Below are 27,584 nucleotides of genomic sequence, written 5' to 3'. Positions count from 1 at the left end.
AATTACATTTTTCGTTACATTTGCCAAAGATCTTCTTTAAACAGGTCATAAAGTATCCCACACAGGCAAATTTTGCTCAGTTTTCTAATTTATGCAATACACGAGCAGTCTGCAGAGGAATGGTTTAATACTGAGATGTTTTTCATTTTTCACATCTGCTAAAATGCTTTATAAATGATTTCTTATGGATAATTCCTACTAATCTAGGAAATCCATTAGTATATTCTAATTATAAATATTTACAGCCATCCAGCCGCTTTCCTTGCAGACTGGATTGCAGCTATTAAATTAGGAAGTGGAAGCTAAAAATGAAATATGCCTTTAAGCCTTTGCTAGTGCAAGCTCTTGCCTGCTCCTCCATATTCTGCCTCAATTCTCTTTTTATGAAAGAGGCTGTCTAACACTGAAGCTCCCAGGTTTGGAAATCCATAAGCCATCTTTGCTGCCGCTGAGTTCAATTTAATGAAAGTAGTGTATCAAGCAGTGTGTAGATGGCATTATATAACTACCCAGATTATGTAAGATATCACAGTTATAAAAAGGGCATCCAAGGCCTTTCCAAAACAGTTTCACAGGGTATTTTCTGTATAAAACATGAAAGTTGGCTATTTTAGGTGGAGTTCGGTCAACCACAGAATGACTTAGTCAACTAAACTGCATAGGGCACTTAGACTAGGGAACTGTGTGGGACACCTCGGCTAGGGAATGTGTAGAACACCTAGACTAGGGAACTGTGTAGGACACCTCGACTAGGGACTGTGTAGGACACCTCGACTAGGGAACTGTGTAGGACACCTCGACTAGGGAACTGTGTGGGACACCTCGACTAGGGACTGTGTGGGGCGCCTAGACTAGGGAACTGTGTAGGACACCTCGAATAGGGAACTGTGTAGGACACCTCGACTAGGGACTGTGTAGGACACCTAGACTAGGGAACTGTGTAGGACACCTTGACTAGGGAACTGTGTAGGACACCTCGACTAGGGACTGTGTAGGACACCTAGACTAGGGAACTGTGTAGGACACCTCAACTAGGGAACTGTGTAGGACACCTCGACAAGGGACTGTGTGGGGCGCCTAGACTAGGGAACTGTGTAGGACACCTCGAATAGGGAACTGTGTAGGACACCTCGACTAGGGACTGTGTAGGACACCTAGACTAGGGAACTGTGTAGGACACCTTGACTAGGGAACTGTGTAGGACACCTCGACTAGGGACTGTGTAGGACACCTAGACTAGGGAACTGTGTAGGACACCTCAACTAGGGAACTGTGTGGGACACCTCGACTAGGGATTGTGTGGGGCGCCTAGACTAGGGAACTGTGTAGGACACCTCGACCAGGGACTGTGTGGGGCGCCTAGATTGGGAACTGTGTAGGACACCTAGACTAGGGAACTGTGTAGGACACCTCGACAAGGGACTGTGTGGGGCGCCTAGACTAGGGAACTGTGTGGGACACCTCGACTAGGGACTGTGTGGGGCGCCTAGACTAGGGAACTGTGTGGGACACCTCGACTAGGGAACTGTGTAGGACACCTCGACTAGGGACTGTGTAGGACACCTAGACTAGGGAACTGTGTAGGTTACCTCGACTAGGGAACTGTGTAGGACACCTCGACTAGGGACTGTGTAGGACACCTAGACTAGGGAACTGTGTAGGACACCTCGACTAGGGAACTGTGTAGGACACCTCGACTAGGGAACTGTGTAGGACACCTCGACTAGGGACTGTGTAGGACACCTCGACTAGGGAACTGTGTAGGACACCTCGACTAGGGACTGTGTAGGACACCTAGACTAGGGAACTGTGTAGGACACCTCGACTAGGGAACTGTGTAGGACACCTCGACTAGGGAACTGTGTAGGACACCTCGACTAGGGACTGTGTAGGGCGCCTAGACTGGGGAACTGTGTAGGACACCTAGACTAGGGAACTGTGTAGGACACCTCGACTAGGGAACTGTGTAGGACACCTCGACTAGGGAACTGTGTAGGACACCTCGACTAGGGAACTGTGTGGGACACCTCGACTAGGGACTGTGTGGGGCGCCTAGACTAGGGAACTGTGTAGGACACCTAGACTAGGGAACTGTGTAGGACACCTAGACTAGGGAACTGTGTAGGACACCTAGACTAGGAAACTGTGTGGGACACCTCGACTAGGGAACTGTGTGGGACACCTCGACTAGGGAACTGTGTGGGACACCTCGACTAGGGAACTGTGTAGGACACCTAGACTAGGGACTGTGTAGGACACCTAGACTAGGGAACTGTGTAGGACACCTCGACTAGGGAACTGTGTGGGACACCTCGACTAGGGACTGTGTGGGGCGCCTAGACTAGGGAACTGTGTAGGACACCTCGACTAGGGAACTGTGTAGGACACCTCGACTAGGGACTGTGTAGGACACCTAGACTAGGGAACTGTGTAGGACACCTCGACTAGGGAACTGTGTAGGACACCTCGACTAGGGAACTGTGTAGGACACCTCGACTACGGACTGTGTAGGACACCTAGACTAGGGAACTGTGTAGGACACCTCGACTAGGGAACTGTGTGGGACACCTCGACTAGGGACTGTGTGGGGCGCCTAGACTGGGGAACTGTGTAGGACACCTCGACTAGGGACTGTGTGGGGCGCCTAGACTACGGAATTGTGTAGGACACCTAGACTAGGGAACTGTGTAGGACACCTCGACTAGGGAACTGTGTAGGACACCTCGACTAGGGAACTGTGTAGGACACCTCGACTAGGGAAATGTGTGGGACACCTCGACTAGGGAACTGTGTGGGGCGCCTAGACTAGGGAACTGTGTAGGACACCTAGACTAGGGAACTGTGTAGGACACCTAGACTAGGGAACTGTGTAGGACACCTAGACTAGGGAACTGTGTAGGACACCTCGACTAGGGAACTGTGTGGGACACCTCGACTAGGGAACTGTGTGGGACACCTCGACTAGGGAACTGTGTAGGACACCTAGACTAGGGAACTGTGTAGGACACCTCGACTAGGGACTGTGTGGGGCGCCTAGTCTTACTAGTTGACTTTTTTCAAATTTTTTTATTTTAATGGTTGAACTGGATGGACTTTTGTCTTTTTTCAGCCAGACTGTGTAGCTATGACTGGGCACCTTCACCATTCACCCTCTAAGACTACTAGACTAGCTAGCTGTACCTTCTTGGGTAGATAAGGAGATATGTTGCCTCCTTGCTGTCTGTTTTAACAGTGTAATACTGCACCACCATGCTGCAACTGCATGTATTACACTCAGTTGCAAGGGGATTGCTGTGTGGTGCCAACTTAATTGGGTAGCATTGTTTTGCCCAACAGACAAGACAGGGCGGTGATTACACCAGGTACATCTTTGCAACTCAAGTGGAAGGGGGGCTGCTGCTAAAAATGCAAACCCTGTGCTAATTTTAAAATTCAGAAAATATCAGGAATGCTGGGAAACTCTGGCAGTGGTTTGGCGAATTAAGAGCACCTACCAGTAGTTTGACTATGTGATTTTTTTCTTATACAGAGTTGCATAGGAGGACATATTTTTTCCCTGGGCATAACGCATCAACCAAACATGCAGTACATTGTGTTCAAGGAGTCAGTCAACACATCATTGCAACCTTTTTACTGGTGTAAGTCTTCCTCATCTGATTTCTTTGCAATCAGTAAGTTTAAGATTTTTCCTTCCATCTGCTACCATGCGTCTATTTAAACACTTGCAAACATTACTGAGCCTTGATGAAGTGGGAAGCATGCTCTACCTGAAACACGTTGGCTATTTTGTGAATCATTAAAGCTGTTTTAGACTTCTTCATGAATTTTTGTTTGATGCTTCTTTTATTGGTTTAGGATCTGAGCAACTCATAGACAAAGGCATTGAGAGAAGAAGCAGTAAAGCACAACCATTGTTTAGCACTGCAAAGCTGTAAGCAGAGCCTGAGTATTCAATATGCAGAAAAGGCAGAAAGTGGTTCTAAAGGCAGAGGACATTTTTTTTTACCTTAATGCATTCTCTGTGTTATGGTAAAAAAAACCTGTCTGCAGTCCCGTCCCCCCCCCATACTTGTGCATACAACACATACTGAGCCTGATCTCGATCCAGTGATTTGCATAAGAGCAGCAGCTCTCTTGGCTCTCTCCCTCCTCAATGGCTCAGAGACAGCAGTAGGAGCTGTAGGCTACAGGGTGGCATGGGTGCACAAAATCAGTTTCGGGTAGGGGTTGCGCGCACCCCTACCCGCGCCGCCATTTGCAGCCTCGGCTGTCAATCACCAGGTCCCGGCTGGTAATTACTCGCCAGCACCCGGTGATCGCTGAGTATTACCGACGGCGGAGAGAACTGTATGTAGACAATACAGATCTCTCCCCTGTCAGCTCCAGCACACTGCTTTGTATGACTCTGCATAGGAGAGCCATACAAAGCAGTGTGCTTACAGTTGAAATCACACACACAACATACTGTGAAACAGCACACAGTTAACCCTTTGATTGTCCCACATGTTAACTCCTTCCTACCCAGTGCTATTAGCACAGTGTCAGTGCTTTTTATTAGTCAGTTCCCCTCCAGTGTCAGAATGCCCACCTAGTCCAGCTATAAGTTGCTGATCGCCGCCATTGCTAGTAAAAAAAAAAAAATTCCAGTATATATAGCGCCATTTGTAAACTCTATGCATTTCATGTAAACCAATTAATTTACATGTATTGGGATTTTTTTTTAGCAAAGACATATAGCAGAATACATTTTGCCATAAATTTATGGTGAAATTTGATTTTTGAAATTGTGTTATTGGACATGTTTAATAGCAAAAAGTCAAAAATATAGTTTTTTTCTCAAAATTGTCGGTATTTTTTTGTTTATAGTGCAAAAAAAAAAACACACAGGTGATCAAATACCACTGAAAGAAAGCTCTATTTGTGGGAAAAAATGGACATAAATTTAATTTGGGTGTGGCATTGCATGACCGCACATTTGTCAGTTAAACTAACGCAGCGCCGGAACGCAAAAAATGGCCTGGTCAGGAAGGGTGGTAAACCCTCTGGAGGGTAAGTGGTTAAGAAACTATGGCTGCTCAGATGTACATATTACTATAAGCTAAACATAGAAAAAAGGTTTTCAAAATATAAAATACAATAATAATATTGTTTGCATCATTTGATCTTTTTTATGCGTATTTCCAAAAAATAAAGATTAAATACTATGCGTTTCCTTTAAAGGAATAAGAAGGAAAAAAGGCTGGTTGCTCTAGGCAACAAACACATCTCCTTTTCTCCAGCTTTCATGAATCCCACACACACTGCTTGATAGAGCCTAACTGGCATGCTGCCGAAAAGAATTCATTATTTTTTATTGTATACAGTTTACTTCAGGCGTATGGTCAGCAGGACCAAGCTGTCTATTTTTAAACATAAAAATAACATCCTGCCTTTGGGGGATACTTACATTAGTTAACCAACCTCATCCATTGAGGGCATCTGAACTATATGCAGCTGCTGCCAAATAAACATCTCTGGCTGTATTATCCTCCACCCTTGTTAATTCAATGTAGAAGCTATTTGCCTCTGATTAAGAAATGAGTAAAGGCTGTATTTTGTAATGTATATTGTGTTCCCTTAGTAACAATATAGAGCCATCCATCATACGGAATAAAAAAAGCAGAGATCATAAAATATGAAATGCAGAGGAGACCATTGCCATGAGCCAGAGTAACATGCTATATTAGGCCTTACGTGGCAGTCTAGAATAGCTAAGAGTTTGCTGAACATTTGCCCTGAGAAATCTTGGGCTAAAGCTTATTCTTAAAGGACAGGTCTACCTAAAACTGGTAAAGTAATTCAAATATCTAATGCCAACCATTTTTTTTTTATTTATTCATAATCTTTTTAATTGGAAATATTTTCAGGTACAAATAGTTACAAAAGAAAAGGTAAAACAGCTACAGTTACGAGAAGGAGAATAATGGTGACAAGGCCACTTTCAAGTATAGCATATTCCAAAACAATTCACAGTTGAATGAAAAAAATTGCAAGTGGATAATTAAACAATACAATTCTAGCGAATCAGAATGGAAGGCCTAATGCCTGACAGATATAGGCCAACATTCCTGCTGGGAAACAAAAAAGATTCCAAAAGTGGCGGCTTCTTCCCATCAGAAGAATGGCACTAAAATACCCTAGAGAAAGACCAAGATCATTGTTAGCGCTTACCCCGCAATACCAGCTTAGACCAAAATTTATATAAAAGTGCTAGGTAGGGGCTTTAAACAATGAAAGGAGGTGCTGAAATCTTTTCCACAGTGGAAACTAATATAAAAGGCTAAAACATATGCAAATTACGGCCTGTCTGCTGCTATCTGGTGGTGAGGACAGTAAAAACAAAAGAAAAAGAGGATCGGTAGCCAAGGCTCTGAAGGGCTGCAAGATCCAACCATTTTTGTTTTTTTAACTTTGGATAGAGTGGGTAAGAATTAAAATTTCTATTTCTGTGGCTCAGATGGAGAGATTTCTGTCCCTGTGACACCTGAAAGAAATGCAGGGTGGGGGTGGGGGGGTCATCACTGGGATAGCAAGGGAAGGATAGCAAAAAAAAAAACTTTGCCGAAAGTTCTAGCTCCACCCCACTCTACAAAAAATGTGTTTTTGTTCCCATTAGAGAGATTTTACATCACCTTCTGTTCTGGTAGGAAGTGAGGCACAGTAATTAGAAGATCTAACCTTCCCCTGATCTATCCAGAACACAAAAAAGTTGGAGTTTCTGTTTTTGAGTAAATGTCGACAAGCTAGATAACCTATTGGGTTCCTGTATCTCCTGAGGATTTTGGCAAAAAGATTGTTGCACTTCAAGAAAGTCTATGAGGTGGCCAGAAAACCAAAAGTGTCACAACGTTACTCTGTGATGTAACGTGGTATTGTTTTAACCCTTAGCTTGTTTTCTGTGCTTTTGGAGATTCCCTAAATCAAAGGACCACACTATATGTGGTCCTCCCTGGACCCCTCTGACCCAAACAACCTCAGACCCATCTCCCTGCTGCCACTCACTTCCAAACTCCTGGAGCGCCTAAGAGCCTAAGAGCCCACCTAACTGACAACAACCTCCTTGATCCACTACAGTCCGGCTTCTGTCCCCTACACTCCACCGAAACCGCCCTCCTCAAAATCACCAACGACCTACTAACCACCAAAGCCAAAGGCGACTACTCTGTCCTCCTCCTCCTGGACCTCTCCGCGGCCTTCGACACAGTTGACCACCCCCTCCTCCTTAATAAACTACTCTCCCTTGGCATCAGAGACACCGCTCTCTCCTGGTTCTCCTCTTACCTATCCCGACGCTCCTTCAGCGTTTCCTACAATGGTGCCACCTCCCCTTCCCTCCCCCTCTCTGTTGGGGTCCCCCAGGGCTCTGTCCTTGGACCCCTTCTCTTCTCCATCTACACCTCCTCCCTTGGCAAACTCATACACTCCCACGGCTTCAACTACCACCTCTACGCTGATGACACTCAAATTTACCTCTCCACCCCCCACCTCACCTTCACTTTCTCCGCCCGCATCACTCACCTCCTAAACGACATCTCTGACTGGATGTCGCTCCATTTCCTCAAGCTTAACCTCTCCAAAACCGAGCTTCTCATCTTCCCCCCTGCCCGCGCCCCCCCCCCATCCTATCCATCACTACTAACATCACCACCATCAATCCCGCCCCGCAAGCCAAAGTCCTTGGAGTCATTCTGGACTCTAACCTCTCCTTCCAACCTCATGTCAAATCCCTTACAAACACATGCAGGCTCCACCTCCGCAATATCGCCAAAATACGCACCTTCCTTAACCCAGACACCACTAAACTACTCATACACTCCCTGATTATCTCACGCCTTGACTACTGCAACTCCCTCCTCACCGGCCTGCCCCAGTGCAGGCTCTCCCCGCTTCAGACCATCCTGAACTCAGCGGCTAGACTCATCCACCTCACCAACCGCTCCACCCCTGCCACCCCCCTCTGCCTATCCCTCCACTGGCTCCCTATCGCCCAACGCATCAAATTCAAACTACTCACTCTGACCTACAAAGCCGTTCACAACACTGCCCCTAACTACCCAACCAACCTGATTCCCAAGTACCACCCTACCCGTACCCTTCGCTCTTCACAGGACCTCCTTCTATCTTGCTCCCTGGTCTCCTCCTCACACGCACGTCTGCAAGACTTCTCCAGGTCCTCCCCCATCCTCTGGAACTCACTACCCCAAACCATCAGACTGTCACCTTCCCTCCTCACCTTCAGGCGCTCCCTGAAAACCCACCTCTTCAGGGAAGCCTACCCCACCCTCACCTAACTGCTGCTCTCCTTCATTCCTCCTACCACTCCATCCCCCACAGCCACTTCCTCCTGTACCACTACCCCCTCCCTCCTAGATTGTAAGCTCGAAAGAGTAGGGCCCTATAACCCCTCATGTGCTGTTTGTAGTTGCTGTAATGTTTCATGTATTGTCCCCCCCTCTATTGTACAGCGCTGAGCAAACCCTTTGGCGCTATATAAACTCGATGTAATGTAATGTAATGTAATGTAATGTAATATGTAATACCTTAACTTCTGACCCCCCTCTAGAAACTAAGCCTCAGACAGCTCAATTCCAAGTCCACTTGTGGTATCCAATGTGAGACAATGTACTAACCACTGAAATTCCCACAATATATGGTAGTTGAGATCTAATCCATAGTGTGAGCCTTGGATCCAAGGACTTCCCAGTCCTACCAAAAACTAACCAATGTTTAGTTAAAAAAGTCAAAAGTGTCCAGACGTTTGTCAGTTGAAGAAATAATTACCAGAATACAGCCTCAGAAATGATGAAATATACAGGTATTGATCAGGCCACCCAAATTTACTTGCTCTTCCAGTAGCCCTGTCATTGAATAATGTGACTTCACAAGGGTATAGTTAAAAACCACACAATTCCAGAGAATTAATGTCCCAGAATCTCCCATCACAAGATGGACAGCAAAGAGCTCTGTGAGGTTGAGTTACAGGCAGCTTTAGAACTTACTTAGTAAAACTTACCCCTCCAATCTCACGTCTGGCAGGCTTCTGTTTAATGCAATCAGATCACTAGCCATGAGGTTAAACTGGTTGATTTTGAACAGTTCTTTCATTTTCTCTTGATCATCTTTGGGAATTAGCACAGCTTTTCCCAACTCGCCTGGTCCTTCTTGGTTTCTTGAAATCACAGCTGGAAATTTAAAAAAATAATGTATTAAGAAAATTAACATAAATTATGAGAAAAATTTTAACTTTTACCACTTAAACTGTTATGTAGACCTTAAAGAGCAACACTTCTTTACCTGAGCAAAAAAATCAACCCTTCCCTGGGCAATTCCGTACATTGCAAATTTTTTGTGAACTTCATTGTTCCACCTGTTGCCATTAGTACTGGAACACACATATGGATGCTTCTCACTTCCTGCATGATACTAAGTAATCTTCCTGCTATAGTCTCATGATATGTCTCATGTTAAAATAATGAAATAACTGATGGGATAAGAAGTAATTTGCATGCGTGGGTAATTTTTAAAGATGATAATAGAGGAAAAAGGTTGAGGAGCGCCAAGTATATTGTTGTTTGATCAAATTCCAAGTAGATGCATAGCTGTTGTGTTAGATGATTTAAAGGCTCACTAGTGTGTAGAAATTACATTTGAGTTCTTGTAGCATTTTTTTAATTTGAATTCAGTTTTTGTTTTAATTTTCGATTTCAAATTAATGATCTTATTTCGAATTTGGAAAATTTGTTTTGTTTTAACTTATTTTGGATTTGCTGAAATTTGTTACTATTGTGATTTGGAAATTTGGATACATCTGAATCTCCAAATAATAAAAATTTTGTCCAAATTTTTATTTGAAATGAATCGCACATGTCTACTCTTTACTACTCTTCTATTATTTCTGAAGGAGTTGCCTGGAAAGGGTTTCTGGCAAAGCTGATTCTGACTCATACCGTGATTAATAAATATCTGCATAATGAATAGACACTTAGAATCCAAATATATCCTTCTGAATTGTATTATACAGTATATAGGCTTATTATTTAATAATATTTTATTATGTATTTATCAACAATGAATTAACTGAACCCATGTTCAACCCATTCTTTTGCAACCCACAACCTGTCAGTACCTTCAGCAAAACAACTCTTCAAAATGGGTATCTAAATTACCTTATTTAGGAATTCACATCACAACATTCTTAAACACATTTCATTGTTTGCACACAATAAAGCAAAAAAATTACTTTTATCACCCAAGTTACTCTATTCATTTGAGTTTTACCAATTCCATTCTGAGATCAATACAAAGTAAGATTCACATCTTCATATTGGGAAACTTTTTACTCAGGCTTAACAAAAATATATTGTGAAGAATCAAAAGGTCGGGAGAATTTGGGATTTCAAACATTGACAAAAGCTACCTAGCTGCCCAGATAATTCTTGATGTTCATACCTTGAGGATTGAGTTGGCCCATTTATTTTTATAGCCAACAGACAATCGCAAAGGCTTGAAGTCAACCACAATTAATTACTAATTAAGTATTGCAAAGAATAAAGAGTGCTTGAGTCATGAAAAATTGGCCCCTAATCTTTAGCACTTGCATGATAATTCCCTAAGCGTTGGTCAACCTGGATAGCCTATACACACCCAGCCTTGAGAACCCAATTCTATCCTAAGGCTGTAGTCATGGGAAAAGTGCTAGATTGGGGTAAGGGGTATTCTCCTCCCCCATCCTTCCTCAAACCCCCATTATTTTTCTTTTATTCTCTTTAGTCTGTTCTCCGCATCTCATCTTCGCCCCTTCCCTCTCCTCTTCACCCTCTTTCTTTTTTTTTTTTGTTAGCCTTATTCATTCTTCTAACTTTTCTACTTCGCAAAAATCTTTTTAACACCAAACACATATAAATGCCTATCACCTTTGCTACTTAATATACCACTATCTCCTGTACAGTGTGGATGTACAGCACAAGACATTGAGTAAAATGGAACAACAGGAATGTCATTCTCTATAGATCTACAGTTCAGTGCACTGAGTAAAAATGAATCTCAAGAATGTCTTGCTCTGTGATTCTGTAATGATATTGAGTAAGTGCTCATGGCATTCCAAGTGAATTTCTGTTTTTATTGTGTGTATCTGCAATTTTTAAGTTCAATAACATGTATGGCATCACTCTGTTGTATTTTTCTTGCACAAAAATAGGACATTTTATATGAAAGGAAATAGAAAAATCAACTAAACGTATGTGCTCAGCTGTGGAGGACATTAGGTTGTAGCAACCATATAACAAAACTGAATAAAATGGCATTGTGTTATTTGATTTACTGTAATAAATCACTGCAATTAGAAACCTAAACCCAATTACCAACCCAATTACCAACATTAGGCTAGTTTTGCTACAGCATATGTAGGCAGATGCAGTCTGCTTCCTCTACTGTAGGTGGCACCCTAATGGAGCGGCATCACAGCTAGGAGTGGAAGTCAGGGGAAACTTGTTTCCTCTATGGCTTCCTGGTTTTTGGGTGTAGTGTTCCGGTTTGCTGTACTGCATCCAAGTGACCCCTGGCAGCCATCTTGGGCCAGCAAAGTCTTTTTTAAGTTCCTATTCCCCAGGTTTTGGAGTGTATTCACATGTGGATAGTAATAATGTAGCAGATATAAGAAGCGCCACAGAAAATGCAAAATAAATCAAATAATAAGCAGCACCTCTAACCAAAAAAGGTAAAATGGTGTACAAATAAAAAGTGCCCTAATTATTCACAAAACATGCAAGGATAAATAATAAAAATAAATGAATTCATAAATATAAACACAAGTCCAGCCACCATAACAGTGATAGTTCAATATCAACTTAATATCAATCTTGAAGACAAACACCCATGTGCAAATCCGACACCAGATGAAATGAATACACTCACCAGAGCTATATGCTGATTATATTATAAACCAGCATGATAGCATTTTGCTCTGGGAGCGATGATCTGCAGGATATCCCAGTAGAGGAACAGCAACCAATTGTGATCCAATCAGCACATATGGAACAGCTAGGCAGCACATATGGAACAGCTAAGCAGCAAATGATCTTCCAATAACATGGGCAAAGCTCCTTGCAAGCCTAACAGATAGGCTTAATACACTTTTTGTTCAAATAAATGGAACACCCAACACCCATTCCATGCTGCAGCAAATTTTAGCAGGTTCCATTTATTACCGCTTGTGGTGCTGACTCTCGGGAATACCGTCAGGGATGTTAATAGGAAATCAAAGGGACTGGTAGGAACACCAAGGATTTCACACAAAGGAAGCAATACAAAGGTAACAGGATACTTTTTCAAATACATGACACATAACAGGAATTTGAAATGTTGGATTTACATATTCTTTAATGTCAGGATCCACCCAGATGCCTGGACCAGCAGCTGGCTCAGCCACTCATCACTGAAAATCTGAGCCAGCTCCTCCTACCTTCTCCAGAGCCCGGAGCTCCAGGGAGCACTGTAGGTGCAGAGCAGAGGGCTGGTGACTGTCAGTGAAGACCGGGAACTGAGCGATCAGTGGTCTTTGATCACTCAGTTCTCAGTCTTAGAGACAGAGGGGGAACAGATACAGCATCGGACCAAAGCTGCCTCCACCTAGGTCAGTATATTTTTTTAAGTCCTGCACTTCTTTCTGAAGTTATTTATGCCACTCTTCCTGCTGTACCCTCTAACAGTGGTTCACAAAAACAATTTTGCAAAGTTGGAGAGAGTGCAGAGGAGGACAGCTATATTATTAGGAGGCATGGAAGACCTCAGCTATGAGCAAAGACTAAAAGAGCTGAACGTATTGCTTTGGAGGAAGGGACTAAGAGTGGTGATAGGATGTAAAAATACCTAACTGGCCCATCTAGTATACTTGCTGTAAATTGTTTACTGTCAGTACATTGTAAAAGACACAAGGGCTCTCTTTCGTTCCTTGAGGAAAATAGTTTTGACCTATGCATATTGAAAGGCTTCTTTAGGCTTTTCTCTTTTGCAGTTTCACTTTCACTTACATTTTTCCTCCACTTGCACCCTGTGATTGGACAGTGAAAAGAGAAGAAGTACACCAGTGAGCTCATCATCTCTCTCATTCTGCCCTCTCATCCTATCTGCATCCTCCTTGCACTGAAAGACATCTGAAGGGCTCCTTGAGCTGCTTCTCCCTCCCCACCTCTGAGTGCTGCTGTACAGTAGAATGCAAGAAACTGATACTAAGTCAAATTTAGGTACACTATTTGCATTGGGGCGGGGGGGGGGGGTGATTTACTAAAACTAGTGCACACAAAATCTGGTGCAGCTGTGCATAGTAACCAATTAGCTTCTAACTTCAGCTTGTTCAGTTAAGCTTTGACAATAAAACCTGGAAGCTGATTGCTTACTATGCACAGCTGCACTGGATTATGTATGCTCCAGTTTTAGTAAATCTCCCGCATTGTATTTTATTATTGTTTACAAAACTCAATTAATGTGTGTCTTCTCTAACTATCCGGAGTTTCAGTTAGACTAATATTCCCCTAGGTCAGTGGTCTCCACACTGGGGACTGAGGGCCGCACATTGCTAGCCTTTATCTGGCTCTTAGGGCACTATTCCTCCCACTGATATGAGGCACTACTTCTTCCACTGATATCAACAGTAGGGAATAATTCCTGCCACTGACACTAATGATGGGACACTATTCTTCCCACTAATACCAATGATGGGGCACTATTCTTCCCACTAATACCAATGATGGGGCACTATTCCACCCAGTACTACTACCAATAATGGGGCACTATTCCACCCACTAATATCAATCATGGGGCACTATTCCACCCACTAATATCAATCATGGGGCACTATTCTTCCCACTAATACCAATGATGGGGCACTATTCCACCCACTACTACCAATAATGGGGCACTATTCCACAAACTAGTATCAATGATGGGGCACTATTCCACCCACTAATATCAATGATGGGGCACTATTCCACCCACTAATATCAATGATGGGGCACTATTCCACCCACTAATATCAATGATGGGGCACTATTCCACTCACTAATATTAATCATGGGGCACTATTCCACTCACTAATATCAATGATGGGGCACCATTCCACCCACTAATATCAATGATGGGGCACTATTCCACCCACTAATATCAATGATGGGGCACTATTCCACCCACTAATATCAATGATGGGGCACTATTCCACCCACTAATATCAATGATGGGGCACTGTTTCTTCCATTGATACCAATTTTGGAGTACTATTCTTCCCACTGATACCAATGATGGGGTACTGTTCCTTCCAGTAATACCAATGATGGGCACTATATCTCCTCCTGCTGACCACAGGTGCTATGTAACTGACTACTAATCCCAAGCCAAGGTTAATTCTCACTGATGCTGGGTCCAGGACATTTTCAACCCCCATTGGTCACAATCCTGCCCTCATAAAGTCTGAATGATAGTAAACTGGCCCTTTGCTTGAACAGTTTGGAGACCCCTGCCCTAGGTGGATAGAGAATTATGATTGCTACGATTGTATCAGAGGGTGATAAGACACAGGTTACATCCTATCTACCAAGTGATAATGGTCTCCGAAGTTACTATTTAGGTCTTAACCACATAACTCATATATAATTAGATTACTGGTGCCCCTGGGAAAGCTGATTCTGACTCATAATATGACTAACAACTAGATCCACCTAAGAAAATAGAAACTTGCAAGCCAAATATATCCACATGACCTGCATTATAGATAGAATAATTATCTAATGACGTTTTATTGTGCACTCATTTCAAGATGTTATACAACATGTCTATTTTGGTAGTTTGCCCATAGGCCTGGGAAGAGGTTACTACAGTATTTTTAAAACTACATTGATCCATAAGGCCCAAAGTGTATTGTTCCCCTCAATATCCTATGCCTTTCCTCTATTTATCCATATGACATCATTATAAATATTTTATCTATTAAATCTAAATGTTTAATGTATTGCGTTATTTCCGGCATTTATAGGTATAATTGTTCTGTTTCAAATGCAGCTTTGTGCATTGACATACCTCCTTAGTCCCAGTCTGCCTGGACAGCATGGTTCCCTGCTGACTTGGGACCAGCCACAGGCAGCTTAACTCTTCAGTAGGACAAAGAGGTTGAATCCAACACAATTTTACTTAAGCTAATTGCAGTACAGAGTATGTTTTTCCAGTCCTATGAAGTGTAACAAGAAAATAGGGTAGTGAGAAAGATGGACGCTGCTCAGCCATATCCCTGGAGTCCAGTGTAGATGAAGTGGCCTCACTTGTCACTCTCAGCCACACCCTCTGATGTATTTTGCCCTGCCAATCGGGGCTGGTCACAGCTCACTTTGAAAATTATAAAAAAAGGAACCCAAAATACAAAAATATATTATTTGATGGAAAAAAAAAAAATATATATATATATATACACATACACACAGAGATCATCACACATAACATTTATTAAAAAAATGTTTGGCACACATTCTGTAGCTGTATATCAAAGCTTATTGACCACATGCCCTCCTGAAGATTTACTCCCCCCCCCCTCCTGACTAGGCCAATTTTTGTGATGCAGCGCTGTGTTACTTTAACTGACAATTGCATGGTCACGCAACGCTGTACCCAAATGAAATGTTTGCATTTTTTTCCCACAAATAGAGCTTTCTTTTGGTTGTATTTGATCACCTCTGTGGTTTTTACTTTTTTGCGCTATAAACAAAAAAAGACTGACAATTTTGAAAAAAAAATTTTTTTTTATTTTCTACTATAAAACATGTCCCAAAAAATAATAATAAGTAAACACAATAAGCGTATCTTAATTCGTTTGTGCAAAAGTTATAGCGTCAACAAACTATGGGACATATACTGGAATTTTTTGTACTAGTAAAAGTGGCAATCAGCGACCATAGTGGGACTGTGATATTGTGGTGGAAATGTTTACACGAACATACTTTATAGGAACCAGTGACACTAATACAGCGATAGCAATAGTGCTAGAAATATGCACAGATTACTGTACTGACACTGGTTGGGAAGGGGTTAACATCTAGGGTGAAAAAAGGGTTAAGTGTGTGCCTAGCTATCTGTTTGGTGTACACTAGGTGGTGCTGGAACAAGTAGAAGTGGTGGATCATGTTTCCAGCTCTGCAGGGACACACAATCGATGCCTCCTTCCTGTCACAACAGAGCCGTGCCTTTGTAAGCATGGGTACAGCTCTATTCTTTCTCCCTGCCTGATGATCTGCGGGTGCCAGCGAACATGCGTTTGCCGGGACCCGCAGATCAGCTTCTGCTATGACAATTCACAGCAGAAGTGGTCCGCCGAAAGTGCACGTGCCCCCTGTGCGGCAAAAGTGCAAAATTACTTATATATCTGTGATTTTGCACATGAGAGCCACCCTGTAGCAGTAAAACTGCTATAGGGTAGGAGTACAGCGGTACATTTACAGCCAAAAGTCCACATACTACTAATCTGTATACCTATTTTTCTGTTGCAATTTAGTCAATGTGTTTCTAATGTTTTCATGCTTCTTCAGAACCAGGGTAAAATAGTCAATTTGCAATATTATCTGTCATCACCAATCTTGTGGTGGTCTACGAGTGTTGTCTAGAACAATAAAAACAGGCATTGTCAAAAATTGTGTAATGCTTCCTACACAGAGAGACAGAACACCAGGAGCAAACAGGACAAAACAAAAAATAAACTAATAAATCAAAAATGTACACTTGGTCAATCAATTATTTGGATACATTGTCTGCTATTGTAAAAGTGAGTTGGAGTATCATTCCAAATAATTGGCACGGTAACACACACAGGGGTGCACAGGTTACAATGAAATGTGGTAGCACGTGGTAAAGCTGGACACAGATGACTCCGTTTTTGTTGATCAGCCAGCTAGCAGATCAAAAAGAAACAATTAACAGATTTTCCTATTCACACATTTGAGGGGCGGTAAAGGGGTGGTTCTGTTGCCCCGAAACATGTAGCCACACCCCTCCACTTCCTGTCACCATCACTCAGCCAAGAGAGGTGTTAATTGAAGCACCTTGAAGCTGCTGCTGCCTATGTTCCAGCCTGAAGCCAGACAGCTGTACGTACACCAAGAACTCTGCCTTCTGAGCCCTGCAGCCTCATGGTGAACCTATGGAGGGCTATACGGTTTTACGACAAGCCTTGCTCCACTTTTAACTACATTTGTATGCAGTTTCAACACTTGGATGCATGGTGGTTTCTGATGGTGAAGAATACCAGTGAGTGTTGGAGCTTGGGAACCATACAGCCTGTCTAGTGTTGAGAAGTATAGCTGCTCCATGACTGTCCATAAGGGGAGAAGTCAGAGTGATCATTTTGTTAACACATACAATGATACTACAATCATTGCAACTTGTGAGTTGGTGAGTGCATAGTGGTGACAGTGGAACACATGTGGTGTATCACCTTTGGATCACTGGATTAATTACACATGGACACTTTCACTTTTATTTCAGTTTCTAGACTGTATTAGTAGATTGTGGAATTTACTTATGGCAGCACAGTGGCTAAGTGGATAGCACTTCCACCTGGCAGCACTAGGGTCGTCAGGGTAAAGCGCTGTATAAACTGACGGTGCTGTATAAGTACTTGAAATAAATAAGTACATTATGTATGTATAGTTTAATTTACTAGTTTTGATTTTTTGTTTTGCACATTTTCACTCAGAGGCGCTGCATAATTTAGAAGAATAAAAAAATTAACAGATTGGAGGTGGATGAGGTAATCCTCCTGATATTGTATCTGACAGCGGGGACTCTTCAGCTGCCAGAATACACTGATCAGCGCTGCAGCCAACTGGCTGCATGCACTGATCGAACACACATTTTGCAAAATTCCTGTTTGAGAGGAGTAGATCTATAGACTGACTCCTTTCAAATAGGAATCGCCATAGATAGATAGATTCAGGGACCGGCAAAATTTTGATCCATCTTTAGTAATTTCTGATCAAGAATAGTTGATTACTAGTTCAACTCCTCGTGAACGGGAGCAGCCATAGATGGATTGGAATTCAACTGGTCGCTGCTGAACTAGCCGAATTTCGATCCATCTATGGTCAGATTTTAGACTTACATTTTACATTCACCCAACACAAATGTATGATAACAAACTATTGGGTGGCTCTCTGGACGTATGGGACACCATAAATTAGGTCCCCTATATTTACTAAGTTGAACACCACTGATCTAGGTCTTCTTAATCATTTGCTTTTCATGAATGCCCGTTCAGTGCAGCATTATTACAATGACAGCGGAGAGAAAGGAAATCTTAGAAACCTAGAAAGTGACTTTTACAAACTTTTCTGAGGCAGTCAGGCGGTTTTAATCAGTGTAACCTTTCCGGGAACATGAAGTGATACATGCCTGTGACACAATGGCTGGAGAGCACTTAGTGATAATGAAGGGCAGAGAAGAGTGTGCAAGTGATGATCAGCACAGCTCCGGTCGGCTGTCTTGTTATTTCAGTTTTATAATAAGTTAGGTATACCTAGATAACAGAGTTGCTTTATATAACCAACTCTCTGCCATTCGGTTGCAAGATGAATTATGGAAAGGATTTTTTACTCCTCTACAGCCATCCTTTACTAAGAGTCTCTTTTGATCATTTAGGCACAAATTTCCATATCTTTTCTAAAATGTAAAAAGAACAAAATACAAGGAGTAAAAGTCTTCACTTCAGTCAGAACATGCATCACCTTTCTCAAAATCCATAGTCTTATTTTTATATATTGTCTTAGCTATTATAGGGGCGGATAAGAAGCGTGATCGGGTTTTATATCTGTCTGTAACCTCTCTGGGGGGGGCTTTCCTTCCACTTTCTAAATTGCCACCTAGATAGGAAGTGAGTAGTCATTTTCCCTGAAGATCTGCTTGAAGATTATTGCTAGCCAAAATGTTTTTTTCATGTTTTATGGTTATGTGTAGTTACTCTATTATAGAGTACTGCATCGCTAACCCCCTCTCATTTTTATTTTTTTGATGTGTGTGTCCCATTGGGGCATTTCTGTCATTTCTTGAATTATGAACCTCTCCAAAGGCCTCACTTAGATGGTTGGGTGTTGGTAAAACCATGCCATCTTTCTACTGCCCCCCCTTCCCCTCTTGAGCTGCAAAAACAGCTAGACAGGTGTGTACATATGCCGCAGCTCTGTAAAAATTATCGCTGCTGAACCCAACCCATTCAAGTGAATGGGGTCACGTCAACATATCACCTCCTCACCGCCCGCCAACTGCCTTTAAAAAGCAGTCAGCCACACATCTGAACATAGCCTAAACAGTTGTTCACTTTGGAAGGTTTTCACTCAACTTCCATTCCTGTGACAACTGTAAAATTTAGGATCATCCTACACTTCTCCGACAATGATCACCAGAACAAAGAGACAAGGAATCTAACCAGTTGGGACATAGTAAGCAGTGGAAATGTAACAGAGGTTCATATATATATATATATATATATATATATATATACACTAATCAAATAAATTAAAGGAACACTTTTTTAATTTAATCAGAGTATAGCATCAAGTCAATTAAATTCCTGGGATATTGATCTGGTCAGTTAAGTAGCAGAGGGGGTTGTTAATTAGTTTCAGCTGCTTTGGTGTTAATGAAATTAACAACAGGTGCACTAGATGGGCAACAATGAGACGGCCCTCAAAACAGGAATGGTTTTACAGGTGGAGGCCACTGACATTTTTTCCCCTACTCATCTTTTCTGACTGTTTTTCACTAGTTTTGCATTTGACTAGGGTCAGTGTCACTACTGGTAGCATGAGGCAATACCTGGACCCTACAGAGGTTGCACAGCCAGTCCAACTCCTCCAGGATGGCAGATCAATACGTGCCATTGCCTGAAGGTTTTCTGTTTCTCCCAGCAACATCTCAAGACCATGGAGGAGATTCCAGGTGACAGGCAGTTACTGTAGGCGAGCTGGACAGGGCCTTAGAAGGTCCTTAACCAATCAGCTGGACCGGTATCTGCTCCTTTGTGCAAGAAGGAACAGGATGAGCACTGCCAGAGCCCTACAAAATGACCTCCAGCAGGCCACTGGTGTGAATATCTCTGACCAGTCAGAAACAGACTTCATAAAGGTGGCCTGAGGGCCTGACATCCTCTAATGGACCCTGTGCTCACTGCCTGGCACCAAAGAGCTCGATTGGCATTTGTCATTGAACACCAGAATTGGCAGGTCCACCACTGGCGCCCTGTGCTTTTCACAGATGAGAGCAGCTTCACCATGGGCACATGTGACAGAGGTGAAAGGGTCTGGAGAAACCGTGGAGAATGCTATGCTGCCTGTAACATCGTTCAGCATGACTGTTTTGGTGGTGGGTCAGTGATGGTCTGGGGAGGCATATCCATGGAGGGATGCACAGTCCTCTACAGGCTAGACAATGGCACCCAGACTGCCATTAGGTATCAAGATGAAATCCTTGGACCCATTGTCAGACTCTACGCTGGTGCAGTGGGTCCTGGGTTCCTCCTGGTGGATCACAATGCCCGGCCTCATGTGGCGAGAGTATGCAGGCAGTTCCTGGAGGATGAAGGAATTGATACCACTGAATGGCCCCCACGCTCGCCTGAGCTAAATACAGTACAAAACCTCCGGGATATCATGTTTCGGTCCATCTGACGCCACCACGTTGCACCTCAGCTTAGTGATGCCCTGGTTCAGATCTGGGAGGAAATACCCCAGGACACCATCCGTCATTTCATTAGGAGCATGCCCCGACGTTGTCAGGCATGCATACAAGCATGTGGGGGACATAAAAACTACTGAGTACCATTTTGAGTTGCTGCAATGAAATTTCAGCAAAATGGACTAGCCTGCTGCATCTTTTTTCACTTTGATTTTTGGGGTGTCTTTGAATTCAGTCTTCTGTAGGTTGATCATTTTAATTTGCATCAAACAATGGGGCATCCTAACATTCCTAACACATTACCCAGTCCATATCAGTATAGATATCCAGATATTTTTTTCCATTGAGATCTGATGTGTTTTCAAAGTGTTCCTCTTTTTGACACACCTGTTCAATTGCTTTGTAACACACATTGCTAATCAGCTAATCACATGTCAGCAACTCAGTGCATTTAGGCATGTAGATGTGGTGAAAATGACTTGCTGAAGTTCAAACCGAGCATCAGAATGTAGAAAGAGGATTTAAGTGACTTTGAACATGGCATGGTTGTTGGTGCCAGATGCGCTGGTCTGAGTATTTCAAAAACTGATGATCTACTGGAATTTTCACGCACAACTATCTTTAGGGTTTACAGAGAATGGTCCAAAAAAGAGAAAATATCCAGTGAGTGGTAATTGTGTGGATAAAAACGGCTGTCAGAGGTCAGAGGAGAATGGGCAGACTGATTTGAGATGATAGAAAGGCAACAGTAACTCATGTCAATATGGACCAAAATTTCTGAGGAATGTTTCCAACACCTTGTTGAATCTTTGCCATGAAGAATTAAGGCAGTTTCGAAGGGGGGTCCAACCAGGTACTAGCAAGGGGTACCTAATAAAATGGTCTGTGAGTGTGTGTGTATATATATATATATATATATATATATATATATATATATATATACACAGTATATATACACAGAATATACAGAATGTAGAGAGGTGTGGGGTAGGTTACAGCAATGTAGATTCAAATTTTTCAGGAAAGCAAATTAAATACAAAGTTTCCTAGCAAATTGTTGTTAAGTCAGAGGCACTGGGGTTAGAAGTATGCATGGGGTACTGACCTACAACACAATTCAACTTCTTCAATGCGGACTTCTTGCATAATGAATGTTAAAGGATTGACCCCTTATAGATAGGATGGTGTCTCAAGAGGGTCATATCCTGATGAATAACACATGGAGATCGATTACATTTCAAAACAGCTTGACTTACAAGTGACACAGTGATGCCAAGGGTGTGTATTTTACTTCAGTTGTATGTTGTATGACATCAGACCACTTAGGAAACAGAAACTTCTTCCCAAGTGGACCTATGAGACTGTTTAGGGTAGATTTTATTAAAAGCTTAAATCCTCCATTAGTAAGAGTGAGTTGTTACCAAAAAAGTTACCAAAAAAGTGAGGAGGAGCAATTATGAATCTAGCAAAAGTCACTCCACTTTTGTGGGAAAATTATAGCAAATGAAAAAAAAATATAGCATATACAATTGTGACACAAGTCATATTTTAATTGCATGTTATTAAAATTAGCTATTTCTTCAGATTAACAAAAGGTAGGAATCTGCTACAAACTTCAATGTACATAGCCCAGAGGAGAAAGTTTTTGTTTTTTTTTCTCAACAAAAGTGGAGTTACTCTTTAACACACTATTGAAAAAATTCCAAATATGCCTATTTTTCCATAGTTAGATTGTTCCAGCTTAGACCAATGTACTGTATCTATGTACAGTTAGGTCCATATATATTTGGACACAGGCAGAATTGTAGAGTTTTTTCAGGCATTTACCAAAACATATTTAAGCTATAGTTATAGAATGGATGTGGGATGAAAGTGCACACTCTCAGGTTTAATATGAGGGTATGTACATCCAAACTGGAGGAAGGGTTTAGGAATTACAGCTCTTAAGAGTAGCCCCCCCCTTTTTCAAGGGACAATTGAATCAAAAGCTGTTTCATGGCCAGGTGTGGGCTATTCCTTCGTTATTTCTTCATCAATTAAGCAGGTAAAAGCTCTGGAGTTGTTTCTAAGTGTGGTATTTACATTTGGAATCTATTGCTGTGAACCTACATCATGCATTCAAAGGAGCTGCCCATGCAAGTGAAAGGAATATACGATCGTAAATTATATATCACATCTTTGTTTTCGCCATGGAATCTCATAATCTGACTGATTCAAATTTGATCAAAGTCACGACCAAAGCAATTCAATGCTGCTGATGGATGCAAAAACAATTGATAATTTTCCACTTTGGCCGATTGACTTAGATTGAATCTGATCTAAATCAAGTCTGAATCAATCAGAAGAAAAGTTATGCCTTTTCAATAGTTTGCCGATTGGATCATTTTAATCTAATCGCACATTGATCAGATAATAAAATCAAAGCATGTATGGCCAGCATTAGTTTGGCTGTCTCCATCTAAGTGCTGCTGCCCAGGCTAATGCCCAATTAAATATAGGTACATAAGTAGTATGAAAATAAATGTAAAAAATAATATGAAATATTTTGGTATATATATTAATATCTGCCTAGAGTTAAGATGTAAATTAATAAATGTTGTTATTTATGTAAAGCACCATATGTTTCCATATGCCCATAGTCCCTTGTGATTAACATTGCGGGTGTTGTCTCATAGTCATAATAAATCTGTTTAGTGCAACGTTGTTAAGATTAACAATATACCTCTTATGAGTGCCTTAGAATGGGGTCATATGCTGCTTTATTTCTGTGACCTCAATAAATAACAGTGACATCTATGCAAAGTCAGCAGTTGATACCTCTTTCTCCTGCCAAGTGCCCTCACATATGTCCATTTATCCTGAGCTGTGGCACTTGAAGGCAATAGAAGCCCATATCATCTTCTATATATGATATAGTTCTGCTGGGAGAAGCATGCTGTCAGTCATCTGCTACATTACTTAAATTTACAGAGACTTTGATTAGCTATTTATTATTCACATGCAAGTATCCTTCCATAAAATGCCAACGTGTGGATAAATCATTCTTCTGTAAGTAAAAGGAGAGACTCACTACTTGGAACCATTTATATAATTAATCTACCCAGGTCAACGTTCCACAAAATGAAAATAATGCAGGAATAAAGAATCACACACAAGACCCCTGGAGTCTTTACCATGATGTGTGCTTACCATTATGGAACTGATTCATAAAAACTGGAGGAAAGAAAATGAGCACAGAAGTGGAACTGTAGCCCAAAGCAGTCAATCAGAATTCTTTTTTTATGTTTTTATTTTTCTATTAAATGAAAGGAGAAAACTGATTGCCTGTAACCAGTAAAATCTCTCAAGTTTTGATCTCACCATCCCAATGGAACTGTTTTCCAAAGGCATAGAAAACAGAAGAGCTGACACAAAGGAATCCAGGAATCATCATATTAACTCATATCAAGGATTTTTACAACACCTAAAATATTACATGTATTTTTCTGATACGTTTCCAACAGATACTGGCGGTGTGGCAATGCCAAAGGCTCAGTTTTCCACATTTGGTGGGACTGTCCCCAGATGCAAGCTCTCAAGGCAGACATAAAAGGCTTTGCTAAATAATCATAGGCATCCTACTTTGATCCCAAATGCTACCTTCTCCAACTTTTCCCCAGCCCTGTCAACAAACATAAGAAATCCATCCAAATACACCTACTAAATACTACTAAATCGTTTATCCTCACCCAGTGGTCACAGTCCCATTTTACACACTGGGAGTGGTTTCCAAGGGTAGAGTAGCACAGGGTAGAGTTTAAAGTCTAAATGAAAGAATCCATCTCCATCCATTGCTGGACCAGTTTATTTCTACTTGATCAGTCTGGCACAATTTAAAAACAGGCCCAGGTCCCATTGGGCACTGCAACCAACCATTTAATTTACACCTGCACCAGGCGTGCTTCCCATGGGGTCAGGTTACCTCCTGTGGCATAAACCTACCCCGGCATCCAATGATCCATGACTATTGGTCATTTCAGTTCAAACACCACTACACCAGATTGAAGATTGTGTACATGCTGGTCTTTTTGCACCCAGAATGACATACTTTATATATGTATGCAATTGAATACAGTTTGAAATATAAAATAAAGAAAATAGAGTTGATCTAGAATTTAGGATGATGCCAAACTGACAAACGTTTTGGAAGTTGATTCGTGTCTAGAGGAAAGTAAAGTATGGTATCTTAGTCGTCTTTAGGAATGTCATGTTTTCTGTTTTCTGGTACAAATATAGCACCCTCCTAGTCAGCTAGGGGGAGCTAGACTCCAATTGTTAGCAAGTAGGGTTGAGTAGCAGCCTGGGTGTGATAGCTAGCAGAGGTCAAATTATGGTCAGAGCTAAGAGGCTCTGCAGACCAGCCCTCTGGAAGTTCCCCCTGCTCTAGAACTTTGGAGAAAAGTCTAGAAGCAGTGGATGGATCTGAGGAGTGGCTAGTTTGTACTCTTGCAGGATCCTGGTCAATCCCCAACAGGAAGCTTGGCAAGAGACCAGGATAACCTTTAAGAGTAAGGGAGCCTGCTCAGTTAGAGTAGAGTTTGGGTGCAAGATAGACAGGATGTGAGGTTAGAGAGAGGAGTCTGGGAGGGGGCCCAGACGGGGAGGGGCTCACCTACAGGCAGTAAAGCTTGGAAGGAGGAAAGCTCAGATGTTCACCAGCCCCCAGAGCAAGGATCACTTGTGCAGCAGGGAAGGAGCAGCCCAGCTAGAAGGCCTGCAAGCAGCCACCAACCCGCCAGCTGCACAGGAGAAGGACTGAGTGAGTAAACCTGTGCCCCTGGGCCAGGGAAAGGAGGCACTCTAGTGGGAGGTTGGATTACCCTGCCACCCAGGACTGTTTCACTAAATTTGTGACAGGCACTTGATCGCCTGCTCAGGGATATCTCCAAACAGCTGGGTAAAGAGGATTTAACTGGGGTCTGGGGTAGTACTACAGGAGATGCTGGCTAGCTCTCCAAAAGAGACTGGAAGTTGTCCTCTGTTTCTCGGTTCCATTGGGTATCCCATACACCCTTTACCCCATCCAAGTTCAATTCCCCTAATAAAACATCAAAACAAACCCAAGGACTGGTTACTGACTCCTGGAAACAAGTCGGTGTGGAAATGTGTGTTGCCTGGCTGTGCAGGGCTATAGGGGGACCCAAACTTCTGCAGCTCCTAAGGGGGTAGTGCTACACAAATTAGAAAATTAAATCTAAAGTTTGTTTTGTTGCTGTAAGATAAAGTATCTGACTCAGCTACTGAGGTCAACTTTGGCTAATGAAAATCTACTTCACTTCTCCCTTTCTTACGCTTGATACACACAAAGTACTGGTTTATGCTCTACACTTAAACCTGCCGTAAACCTGGGCCATTTAAGGTGAGCATTTGAAAAAAATACAAAGGCAGAGATTATTTTTAGTGAAAACAACATGTCAAAATGATCAGTAGATTCAAAAGATGAGGGCAGCTAAAACTATAGGTGAAAATGAGGTATTTTGCACCATCCATTGCTTGAGGCGAATGCTTTGTGTGGGTTCGGTTAGAATGGAAAAGTCAGAACCTCACAGCACCATGGTTATGACACTTACAGTGCCAGATTAAATCCTGTGGAGGACCTTAGGTGGTGGAAACCTTGGGGCCTCCCTCACAGGTTTCTGGAGGTTTCTTGTGCGGGCGTTCTAGTGGGATAACATTGAACTAAGTAGTGCGCACTTTGGCTGCTGCATGGACATAACCTACGTACCATTACATGTACGTAGGTTGCACTTTGGCTGCTGCATTGGTGCAACCTACGTACCATTACATGTACATAGGTTGCACCAAATTCTTTTATAAACTGACAGCTGAAAGAAGAGAAAAACTGTAATGTGAACCTGCAGTCTATGATTTATGTACGTTACATTGTTAATGGGTACAATACAATAATACAGTGTTTTCTCTATAGAGTATTTAATGTAAAGTTTTTGTTTCTTTGAGTTGATTCATTTTTTCTATCTTTTGTAAACAATTTAGGAAAGCTGCATTGTAATTTTCTTTCAAGATCAAATCAAAATTATTTTGAATCATTGTCACGGGGCCCTTAAATGGCGTGGGTCCCATAGGCCGATGTCTACTCTGCCTATTTGGTGATCTGGCTCTGGTTGTATAAATTGTCACCTTAACAATATGGTGTCTAATACTATGTATTCCTCAATAGCAACAAAGCATATAAATCCACTTTGTGTGCACCAAATGCGCACCGTTTTTTTCGTTTCATAATTAAAATACTGATCTCCTGAACCTTATTTACACCGTAATGTATCTACTTTCCTCCAGACTGTACACATTAAGGTCCTGAAGTCTCTTCTGACATGTTTTACCACAGTTTTGTTGCCTATCTCTGGACTCATTCTGTATCATTGATATCTTTTTGTAAGGGAGGTCTCCAGTACTGGACACCATATTCTAAATGAGGTCCAACCAGGGGTGGACTGACAACTCATGGGGCCCCCAGGCAATAGGGGATCATGGGGCCCCTGTGTCCTTGCCCAAACTCAAAAAAGCCTAAGAAAAAGGTACCAGGGGCATCTCATGGGGCCCCATACTGACCCCAGGCCTTCGGGCAGTGCCCGAGTTTCCAAATGGTCAGTCCGTTTCTGGGTCCAACTGAAGATCTACAGCAGTGGTGTCCAAACTGCAGATCTTTCCTTGCCTTTATCTGGCCCTTGAAGCATTTTTCCTGCCACTGACACCAACAATGGGGCATAATTCCTGCCACTGACATCAACAATGGGCACTATTTATTCCAATGACCCCAACAATGGGGCATATATCTTTCCACTGACAAC

The 27,584-nt window shown here is 42.2% G+C and overlaps 1 protein-coding gene across 3 annotated transcripts in view; it reads right to left on the bottom strand.

Moving 5' to 3' along the window:
- Positions 1-27,584, bottom strand: part of GALNT13 (polypeptide N-acetylgalactosaminyltransferase 13) — a 398,708-nt gene that overhangs the window by 214,799 nt on the left and 156,325 nt on the right. For all 3 annotated transcript variants that reach the window (XM_089659616.1, XM_089659625.1, XM_089659631.1), the window contains exon 2: positions 9,053-9,221. In XM_089659616.1, the coding sequence (XP_089515742.1) occupies positions 9,053-9,221 (169 nt within the window). The remainder of the gene's footprint in view (positions 1-9,052; positions 9,222-27,584) is intronic.

Source organism: Staurois parvus, unplaced genomic scaffold (genome assembly GCF_062004578.1).
Source record: "Staurois parvus isolate SC_StPar_1 unplaced genomic scaffold, SC_StPar_1.0 ptg000031l, whole genome shotgun sequence".
Classification (NCBI taxonomy): domain Eukaryota; kingdom Metazoa; phylum Chordata; class Amphibia; order Anura; family Ranidae; genus Staurois; species Staurois parvus.
This window is presented reverse-complemented; position numbering and strand designations above follow the sequence as displayed.